This window comes from Aedes albopictus, chromosome 2 (assembly GCF_035046485.1).
Source record: "Aedes albopictus strain Foshan chromosome 2, AalbF5, whole genome shotgun sequence".
Lineage (NCBI taxonomy): Eukaryota > Metazoa > Arthropoda > Insecta > Diptera > Culicidae > Aedes > Aedes albopictus.
Window position 1 is genome coordinate 464,730,623 of NC_085137.1, and position 11,502 is coordinate 464,742,124.

General features: G+C 36.3%; 1 protein-coding gene across 1 annotated transcript; it reads right to left on the bottom strand.

Annotated features, from left to right (window-relative positions):
* Window positions 1–8,036: 8,036 nt before the first annotated feature.
* LOC109418873 (cytochrome b5-like) lies at window positions 8,037–8,877 on the bottom strand. Its single transcript, XM_029872159.2, has 2 exons — window positions 8,368–8,877; window positions 8,037–8,216 (listed from the first exon to the last, which is right to left on the bottom strand). Exons 1-2 carry the CDS (start codon window positions 8,617–8,619, stop codon window positions 8,106–8,108), a joined length of 363 nt encoding a protein of 120 aa, XP_029728019.2. The 5' UTR covers window positions 8,620–8,877; the 3' UTR covers window positions 8,037–8,105.
* Between the last annotated feature and the right edge of the window lie 2,625 nt (window positions 8,878–11,502).

Consider the following 11,502-nt stretch of genomic DNA (forward strand, 5'->3'; position numbering starts at 1 on the left):
GTCCGTGGCAAAACAAAGGAGACGTGATGTTTTGCGTTTCGCGAAAGAAGTAGAAAAACGTCAAAAAGCGAATAGTTTTTAGGGGTGTTCATTTGTGATTAATAAAAAATCGACGGTGGCATTTCATCGTTGTTTTTTTACCATGAAATGTTCGATTTTATATAATACAAATTTGAATTCACTAATGATTAAGATTAAAGTTCTGAAGAACATCTACAGAGTATTATTATGGTTTAAAATGAGCTAGACATACACGCTAAGATCAGTTTACCTTTTTTCCAAAAAGTGCACAACCGCAAATATGCGTAAATGATACTCAAATATAGTATCAAATATAGTAATGTGGACACAGATATGAGTAATTGTAACCCAAATATGGGTTAATATTACCTATAAATGCGGTTGTGCACTTTTCCAAAATATGAGTTTTATTTACCCATATTTGCGTAAAGTTTACGCAAATTTGAATAAAATTTACCCATATTTTAGAAAAATAGGTAAACTGATCTTAGCGTGTAAGATGCGTAGCAATAAATTATTCGATTTTTTTAAACGTTCGACACCACTAGAAAGAATGTGAGATGTGAGTAGATATGCTATGCACATTCGAACAACGTGACAGAAACCGTGGACAAAACGGCCGCAACAACTGGATTTTTATGTTCATGTACCGACTTTTCGAGCCCTGCAGAATACCCTCTACGAATGAGTGTAATCAGTTTTGCACCTTTCAATTCCGCCCTCGGATTTTTGTTCGAAAATTATTAGTATTTGTGGGCAATACATTCATAATCGGAAAACTAGACAATAATTTATCGGCAAAAAATTTTTGCATACATTTTGTATGGCACGGTTTTTGGGCTTAAATAGTATGTAGAAGAAAAACAAGTTGGGCGGCCGAGATCTAGGCCGAGATATTCAATAGAAAAATAACTCATCAATTAAAATGCTGCCGTTGGAATTGGACTGAAAATTATTTCACGATTTCAATGCATTGAGATCACCTATTAAAAAACATAGCCTAGGGTGCGAGCACCGGTTTTGGCCAGTCTAAGGGAAATCATTTCTATAAAAATAACCAATAATCCAATAAAAACTACCAATGTGTCAAATAAAAAGTTTTGGCCATATTCTCCAGCTTTGGTTTCTATTTTGGTCAATCACGTGTATTTCTTATGGGAGTGGCCAAATTAGTAGCACTCTGGCCAAAATAGATATATGTGAGCTGATTTTTTATAAGGAAAATTATTTTTTTCTTCCAGATTTTAATCAAAATGTATGGTTTTCACAGCTGTAATCATCTTATTATATTAGAATCTATTGGTAAAAAATAAATTTATGCCGATTTAGATCGTAACAGGCTGAATACCGCACTATGGTCAATATTCCGAGCTGGCCAGAACTGAAGCTTCTACCCTATAGAATTGGGTTGTTTAGTGAATAAAATATTGCTATTTTCTATAGTCTAATCGATAGAGCTCATTTTTCTGAGTATAACGTGATTTTATTGGATTCCAATAGCTTTGTTTTGATGGTTAAAATAACAAAACAGTTTTAATTTTCGTGGATAGAATGACAATTCAATCGATAGAATGACTGTTCGACCCGAACAAAAAAAATTCCCATACAAACTTTAAATGCATTTTATAAATAGTTCCCGCACTCCAAAAATTATAAAATTTTGGATTTCGACTAATTTTTGAGTGGAGAATCCGATTATAAAATAAGGCGCCATCCACAAATTACGTAACGCTCTAGGGGGAGGGGGGAGTATAACCGAGCGTTACGGCCCATACAAAAATTTTCGGGTTTTCATACAAAAAAGCGTTACGGAGGGGGGAGGGGGGGTCGAAAACTGTCGATTTTAGCGTTACGTAATAAATGGATGCTGCTAAATCGGCATACCCCTAAAGAACCCAATGCATCATTGAAACCGACTTTTCCGCTACTCACCGCAGCAAAACAAAAGCGCCACCATATATGGACGCTAACACAGTGACAGCAGTCGAGTTACGTCAAACACACAAGGATACGGTGGCGCTATCTGTTCATTTCATAGCGGCCGTTTTAGTTATTTCAGTGATCCATTGATTTAACATTTTCACTGTCATGGTATTGGCATTGGCGATTAAAAGTAGAGGTTATTGTAGGGTTTGTGATGCGGTAAATAATCAAAACACTATTTTCCATTAATTTTTACCAATCTTTTCTTTTTCTATATTGGGAAAATTTGGAAGTTTGGAAAGGAAATATCAGTTCCCCATTGGTTTGATCCTAGGGGCAGGACAGATCTAGCGAGAGAAAATCTGTGCTCAAAGTGTTGTTCAGAATTCCTCACAGTTCCTCAGATTTTCTCCCATTTATATACCAAAGTGTGATCTCGCACCAATCTCAAACTGCAAAGTGTTATATGTGCTGAATGAAAATTGCAGTTTTGGGGATATCTCTCAACAAATTTCGTCGATCATCGATAAAAAGAGTTACTCAAAATTTCTCAGAGTTGCTCTCGTTTGCACAGTGTCTTGCCCCTAGGTTTGATCATATTTCTTTTTGGTAAATTTGCAAATAAAACGATTCCACCATATAACTACCAAAATCGGTTTTCAGAAATCAATCACTTGTCACTGGGTCTGCCTTTACTGCACTTTATTCCAACTCCGGGAGCTTTCCCGATAGATGTAAAAACCTTAACAAATCGAATAGAAGTCCCCACTAACAAAACAGCTGCTACTATACAGTACAATTCGTAATACTGACAAATCCACAAACCAGCAGCGCTTTGAATGCCGTTATGCGATATCATTACAGCTAGAAGCTGTAATAAAGAAACTTTTGGTATACCAACACGGCTTGTCGGATGTAAACATTATTGTCAAAACAAACTTTTAGCGGGATATATAGCTACTACACAAATACTTTACAGCTATCTGTGCTGTGAAATTATTTGAGTTGCTTTAATGGAGCACGTTCGGTGTAGTACAAGATTTGTAGTAATGAGCTGAATGGGGCACGTTCGGTGTAGTACTAGATTTGAAGTAATGAGCTGAATTTTAGTATGGTGAGAAAGTCAGTTCTCTGTTTCTGCAATGAAATGGTACAAAAAACGTGGGTATTATGATTCCTTGCCTAATTTGATGCTGTTTGAGCAAAACTTTGGATAACTATGTTGTTTATGTTGCTAGAAATGGAGAAAACAACAACATTGTTGCCCAAAGTTTTGCTCAAACAGTATCAAATTAGGCAAGGAATCATAATACCCATGCTTTTTGCACCATTTCATTGCATAAACGGAGAATTGACCTTCTCACCATACTAAAATTCAGCTCATTACTACAAATCTAGTACTTCATCGATCTGTCCCATTGCACTTCAATCCAACTCCGGAAGATTTGCCGGAAGATGTGCAAATCGAATAAGAGTCCCTCTTATTAGCATATTATTAGCAATACTCTTAAATGTTTTCAAAAAATTAGACAGAAAAGAAACAAACAAATTCAGCAATTTATAGAGTTTTGAAGTTCCTTTAGAATTTAGTTGAAGATTTTCTTCAGGATTACCATAAACATAAATAAATTTGAATAAGTTATGTAGGAAAAAATAAACATAATTTCATAAATTTCTGGACAAATACGGTGCAGTCTTTCTCAAAATAATCACACCATTTCACTGCTATTAGACAGTAATTTGAAGTTCTTACGATGAAAATTAAATGAAGGAGTATTGTGTTGTTCTTTGCGAGTGTCGAAAAATAGTGTCGCAAGATCGTATCGTTTTTAGCGATAGGTCAACGGGTTATCAAGTGAATGATTAAAGTCGGTGAGCTTGTTCCTTGTTTTTTTTTTTGAAAAAGCAGTAAATGCTTCTATTAGTTTGCAATCATCCTTCATATATTTACTCAACAAGATCTGCAAAGTTCGTCACTTCAGGTGTCGGCCAAATTTTTCATTTATTTTGTTTTATTTTATATGCATTCTCCTGTATTTTTGTACAGTCCACCACCTTCCGGTGTTTTGCCACACTGATTTGATCCGTAATTATGCGTTAGTATTTTGCCTAAGTTTGTGCAGTCCGTCACTGTTAGTGTCGGCACAAAGTTTTGATTCAATATATCGATTTCATGGCAAGTAGCAAATTGGTTCACCAGTCCTCCCCATTGCGAGGTGACGCAAAATCTTTTTCAATTCATAAAGTTTCATTAAAAATTTTCATGGTCTCACCATTCTTCCTAATTGTGAGGTGACACATTTGTGTGTATACTGTACGGTTGCATAGATCGCATCGCTTACCAAAGTATATCCCTGATATATGTAACTATCAATCCCTCCGTACTATCAATACTCCTTCCCGTGACAACTGTGGAGGGTTCAGTAGTTCATACAACCTCTAGTAACAACAGTTGTCGAACTAACATTCCTTCCCTTCCCCGGTAGACCGTAAGGACGTGGCCAGCGCCGTTATTGACCCAATAAATTTTGAGCTTACGAAACGTGTACAATGAGGATGGTGGTAAATCCCAAGCCCCAAGCCAATTGGTTCTCTGTGCAATTTCGCTAGCTCAGGTCAATCACGGAGTAGCAACTACGAAGTGTACGAAGTGAGCCAATGCTCATGCTCATGCTCATGCTTACGATGAAAATTAAATCAAGAGAAGTCCTTGCACCACTTTTTTCTTGCTTCATATTTTTTCGGGAAGTGAAATTTTGTGGGGGCCCCTGAAATGTGGGGACCCGGAGCCCTGGCGCCCCCCTAAATTCGGAACTGCTCAGGAACAAAAACAATCACATCTTGAAAATTTTACAGATATAGCTTATGAAATTTTCTTCCAAAGTTTTTTTTTGGGAATTTTTCCAGAATATAAATAGTTTTTCCAATTTTTCCAACCGATTTTCCTCAACAGTGGAAAATTTTGTGGAAAACAATTTTTATTTTGATTTTTTTTCAATCGCTGAGAAAATTTACTTATGATTTTCCAGAAATTGTGTCTACGATGCTTCTTTATTGAGTTATTATTTTTCAAAGTAGGTGATGTCTGTAGAAAATGTTTGTTTTTCACTGGATTTTTCCGGAAATTTTCAATTTAGTTTTTGTTCATATAGCGGGATTAGAGGCATAATGTACACGCGGGGCGAAATGGACACCCCTGTTTTTGCCGAAACCGTTGACGTTTATGTAAAACTTTTAAGGTCTCCCAAAGTGGCCGTCACAATAATGGCCGACTACTCACGATTTTGAAAGCACAAATCTCTTCGTAAACAAAACCAGCGCTCCTGAGCTTCTTATTGTATGCTTATTACAAGTGAGCAAGAACAGAACAATAAAATGCACTGTTATTTGAAGGTTGTTTCTTGAGATTTGTGCGTCTGAAGTTCTGATGCACTGTTAAAACGGGATTTCAAGACGATTGTCCTTAATGCATAAGTGTAAAGGAACATGTCATGGTTAAATTTTTTTAAAGTACCATTTATAATGCTCCGAAATAACCAAAATATCATTGAAATTGAAATATGTTTTTCATGTGATGAAATTCTTATAATTTCGAAGCAGCATCAAATAAGGTATAACGAGCCCGCCTCAGCTTGTTCACAAAGATTAAGACTGTTATCAGATAGAGCAAACATCGATCTTTCGGATAACGGTGTTCATTTGCGTGGGCGGGCTGCTGTTATGCCCTACGGAGCGTTTTAGAAAAAAGACACAAGACCTCTTGGGCCCTTTTCAAATGTTGCTCCAGAAATATTCTAAAATTTTCACTGTAAGTTGATCAACTAGTTGTGTATCAATGGACAAAATTTGGAACAGATCGGACAATTCTGCACGAAGTTATAAATATTTTAGAAAAAGGTAGAATTATCCGATAGCCATCTTCGAGCTGTTATATCTCCGGATTCAATGGACCAAATGCAATGAAATTTTGTCCATTTATGACTTATATAATGAGCTCTGAAAAAATTTTGCCTCAATTGGAAATTATTAACAAGTGAAAAAGCTATAGCGGTTTCATTAATTTTATGATGTTTTAGTAAATAGGTCTATTTTTAATATGCATCTCATTATTTTTTCAATGAATTGCCGGCTATGTTGTTACTTTCTTTCAAAAGGTATTTCTATTCAAGACAATTAAAGCGAATTTAAATGAACTATGAATAGCATCTTGAATTTTAGAACGATGTTGAAATTTAAGAAAAAAGAAATTTAAGAATGGATGTACGCGTAATGCATACTGTTAGGCGTTTTAGAGACTGGAAAAAATCATTCCGACTATTTTAGCCTAAATTTTATTTAAATAATTTTGTTGTTATGCAAACTCGTCTAACATGGAGTAATATATCTGTGGCATTGATCTCCGTAGGCAGATTGCTTAACTGATCGATGTAATTGAAAAAATAGCATAAAATATGCAGGGGTGTCCATTTCGCCCGTAACTTTCCTGTCAGCCCTAAAAAACACACGATTAAAAATTCGTCATTTTTTCTCAAAAAAGACATTCTCTCCGCTGTAAATGATTGAAATACGTAGAAAACAAATTAATGTTGTAAGTCAACTGATAATATGTTAAGTTTTTCTTAGTTATACAGGTCTAACGTACTCATTTGCTTAGGCTTAGGGTGTCCATTATGCCCCTAATCCCCCTATATATGAACCCTACCTGTGACACAAATTTCATGAAATTCTGAAAACCTTCGTACTTATTTGTACGATAATAAAAAAAACCCTATTTTAACCTTGAATTATTCATATTTTTCTGCAAGATTCATACGAAATAGACGACTAAATTTTAAACAAGATTTCCAATACTTATTTTTTTATTTTTATTTGTAATTGAAATATATTTGAGCTATTAACACGTGCAAACTTAGATACCTTATAAATAGATCATAACTATTGTAATAAATAAATGTTTTTTTTTTTAATCTTAGACGACTAAGGGAAGATTCAAATATTACGTCCATCGTTTTTCGGGATTTCTAGACCCCCCCTCCCCCCTCTGTCACGCACTTTTCCTATACCCAATACACGTACTGTCACACTTTTCTAGACCCCCCCCTCCCCCAAATGTTGGACGTAATTTTTGAACGTTCCCTAAAGCCTGTATCCGCAATATTCGGGACACAGAAACACAGCTGTAACTCTGCAATAGATGCATCAAAATTGTTTAAATTTTGTCTAATAACATCTTAAGATGTGTTCATTTCACCTACAAAATTTCATGTGAATCGGTGCAGTACTTTTTGTTGTAGCAACGAAAGAGTAAAATGTGCGCCACTGAATTTTGTACAGCCCCGAGTTTTGCTTGTCAGCGCTGTAACTTTTGAATTTGGCAAAGGAAATGGCTGAAATTTTGAACACAAACCTCTCAATCTACATTTGTTGCATGGGAAAAATTTCAAAAAAATCGATGCACTATCAACAATTTTATAGTCGAAACATGTTTTGGGGCTGAACGTGATTTTAGCCTCTCAGACAGCAATTAGTCAGCACCCTTTATTGTTTTGATTGTTCTATTGAAAGTACTATACCAATAATCATTATATTTTGCAGGCATCATATACACATAATAAACTAGCTTCTGTGAAAATTTCATGAAAATTAGTAGAGAAGTTAAAAAGTTATTAATAGGCAAAAATCGCACATGAAAAACACGAAAAATTTTCACTAACACTCACCCCTATCATCACCAGTAGCTTTCAAACCAAGTGGTCAAAGTTGATGAAATTTTGCAAGAAAGTGTCTCTATAAGTATCATAACTGCTAACGAAATTTCATAATTATCATCACAGAACTTTGAACTGTAGCGTAAAAGAACCATCTACTATGCGAATGAAAATTGGTCATGATTGTACAAAATGCTTAAAACCACGTATGTTTGTTTTTCATCCACAGTTAAAAGTAATGCATCGATTTTTATGAAATTTGGCACAAATAATAAACATACACCAAAGAGTTCTCAGTCAATTATTTGGCCAATTTTACCGATTCATTACAGAGCTACTGACGTACTTCTGTGTCCCGATTATTGCGGATACAGGCTTTAATGATCTGTAGCGAAACCACAGACTTCTATAGGTCTTATTAATATCATCGTCAAATTGTTTATCCTAATCCATTCACCCACAGAAAATAAACTTTCGCTTTTTGCTGCGCTTCTTATCCGGCAGAATGCAAGCTCCATCCGGTGACCAATTGGATCCTTGTTTCTGAAATTTAGCCCGTTCACACTGAAATAGCAAGAGTAAGAGTAAAATGCAATCATTAGTTGAGCTTCCGTATCTAAATTGTCAGCGCCAGTTCACTAATCTCAAAACGTGAGCAGATTATCAGTTGCGTGCGCTGGCCGGCGCAACCGGTTAAGATCATCATACTACTCACATAATTCAACTCCCCGACTTTGTACTGCTTCAGCATCTCCATCGCCGTACTGGAGTGGCCAAAGTCATCGAAATCCTTGGTCCCGTCCCGTCCGGCAAAATCGGTGACCAGTTCTGGCCCACCCGGATGGTCCTCCACGTAGTCCGTAACGTCGTAAACTACGTCGCGAATGATGATCCATATGGGATTACCGTTTTTGCCGTCGCGGAGCGCCACTTCCTGGCGGGTGAATTCCTTTGTGCCGGCGGTCATTTCCTATGGTATGGTTGTTGCCACTTGAATGGATGGTATCGAAGAACTGTGCTTCATTCTAGTGGGCGTCAATTGCTTTTATACTGATAAACCGAGGAAATCCAATCCTAATCAAGGTGCATTCGATTCATTACGTAGGGAGCGTAGGAGGATGACCCAAACTTGGCGTCAAACATATGAAACGATGACAGATGGCTAGACATGAAGCTACGTGCTGTTGACCAACGAGGAAATTGTACTTTGATTTATTTGAGTAATCTAAGATTATCTTGCGGTACAAGCGGTACTTCAGGCGTTCACAGAGGTACTGGAAGATTATCTGCATGTTCATATTGATAGTGTAGATACTTGAGCTTTGTGTATCTGTGCCACAAAAAGAAAAACATCATTGCAGACAATTATGCATTTACATATTAAATATTTTTAAATTATATTTCTTTAAAAAATAAACATCACAAAGTACGATTCTGAATTTTAAACACTTTTAATTTGTTCAATCCAAGGTTTAACCTCTTCCAGATTTTGCCATTTTATTTTTATATTTTTGTTTTTTTTTTCATAAATTTGTTTTGATACTAAATATTTTTTTTGTGTATTTTAACGTGATGTTAGTTCCACATTACCTAAATATTATTATTACTTTTTTAGTTTCATGTAAATTGTCGATAATTTGCCACAAAAATAATAGTGCAAATAGTGTAAATATGAAAAACTTTTGACTTAACTTAAAATCCTTTACATGGAAGGAAAATATAACGATTAGATTATTTTTCTAATAAAACACCAAATTATTCAAAACATCAACATCGTTTCAAAATTCAAGAGGCTAATTATGGCTTACTTAATTTTTAATTACTTTTTACTTAATTACTTTTTGAAAAGTTACAGCTAGTTGAACATTGTTTGGAAAGAGAAAATTTTGCCTGTATCGATCATTTTGTCTATCCCCTGTAATATATGAGTCGGGAAAATGGGTCATTCGGAAAACTGGCATTCGAGGAAATGGCATACGGGAAATTGGGATTCGTGGAAATGCCGTTCGTGGAACCGACATTCGGGGGAATGTAGCAAAACCGGTTTTTACCACATTTGACAACGGGAAATTAAGAAACTTAAATTTATATAGCAGGAATGCCACAATTCCAGAAATGATCAAGCTCCCGGAACGCGATTTTGATATCTTCAAAGAAGGATATGTATCCTTCCTTCCGGAAGGCATTCCCCCAGAAGTGTCATTTGAGATTTCTCCAGCAATCGCTTCACAGATTTTTGTAGAAGTTTCTCCGGGGATAGGGTAAACAGGTATAATATGCCCCCCTTAAGCAGAAATAGCAATATATCTAAAACTGGCGCCTTATTTCATCTATTGTCCACTGCATGTCCTTGTTCCTAAAGTCAGTGAACTGTTGCATGTGAACTTTTCCTTTGGAGGGGCGGCTTTGGATGCTTTGAAACGTTTTTCGAAAACGTTCCAAAATTTGCCTTTTCAAAACAAACGGGGCAATACGCCCCATCAAAAGAAAAACGTCAAGCTCCGTGAAAAAACTGTCTCACGGCATAATTCCACCACATGCTTATCCTAAGAGGGTCTTTTAACAAGTGTTTAACTGCATAAACGTTGCAAAATAACACAAGCGAACAGAACTAGCTTCGTTTACAACGAAGTCAGCTTACAAAAGGTAAAATATTACGCCAAAAGCCTCGATTTCAGACTTTTTGATATGTTTATTGCGTTTCTGTACCAATCAACTAACGGACCAGCTTGATGGCAATTACTCTCCAATATTGAGGATTTCTAATCAATCACGCATGCTAAAAGCGCTTGAATTGCTAGAAAATGAAGGGGGGCGTTTTGCCCCGGTGGGGCGCATTATACCCTTTTACCCTACTTCAAAGAAAAAAATATTCGGAAGTTCCTTCCGGGATTTTTCTAAGTTATCTCGTACCATTTTAATTGGTTGTCTCTTGATAATTGGTAATAATTTTTCTAAAAACCTTTTTTTTCCTTTCATTTTTATTTTATTCTGGGATCCCTTCAAATTTTTTGTAGGATTTCTTCTGGGATTTTTCAAAGAGTTACTTCTAGTATTTTTCCATGAAATCCGAATGGGGCTCATCCAAAATTTTGCAGCAGGCAGGAGTTTCTTCTGGAACTTTGATTTTAAATACTTCCAAGCGATTTTGCTAGATTCTATTTTTATTTGTCTTGGGGGTTCTTTCGGAATTTCTTACTACGTTTCCTTCTGGGAATTCTCCGAGAGTTTATTCTGGGAATCGTCCTGGAGCTGTTTCTGGGTGTCCTCGAGGAGTTGCTTTTAGGAATTCTCCCGGAGTTTTTATGCAGATCCTCCAAAAGTTCGTTATAGAAGCCCTCCTGGTGTTCCTTACAAACATCTTCCAGGAGTTATTTCTGGGAATTCTCCAGAAGCTTTCCTGAAAATCTTCCTGGAGTTCCTTGTGGGTATCCTTCAGAAGTTCTTTCAAGTAATACTGTAAAATTTTCTTGTGTGAACTCTTAGAAATATCTATAGATCGAATTCCAGAATTTCAGCCTAAACTACTGTTTCGTAAATTCTTAATACAGTAGGCACATGAATTCCCTTAACCCTTTGGAGCCGGATTGTTTCGCCACTGCTACCGCTACCTCGCTAGTCTTGAACACGTTTGTTATGCTCGTTCTCAGCGCCGGGATCAATATGACCCCTCCGGCTCCAAAGGGTTAAGGAATGTTCAAATTATTTTCTAAATAAATTCTCAGAAGAAAGCCGTTAGGATATCTGGAGGAATCCACAGGGGCATACAAGGTGGAATCCCTAGCAGGAAATACTAGAACAATCTAAGATTGCAATTTCGTAGAAATCGAAAGGTGAAATTCCTGGATGG

What these genes read in the sequence shown, in the direction of transcription:
- LOC109418873 (XM_029872159.2), bottom strand. Translation starts at nt 8,619, where the DNA reads ATGACCGCCGGCACAAAGGAATTCACCCGCCAGGAAGTGGCGCTCCGC. An exon ending in AAGTCGGGGAGTTGAATTAT is followed by an intron (nt 8,217 to 8,367) that starts GTGAGTAGTATG and finishes TTGCTATTTCAG; the next exon opens with TGTGAACGGGCTAAATTTCA.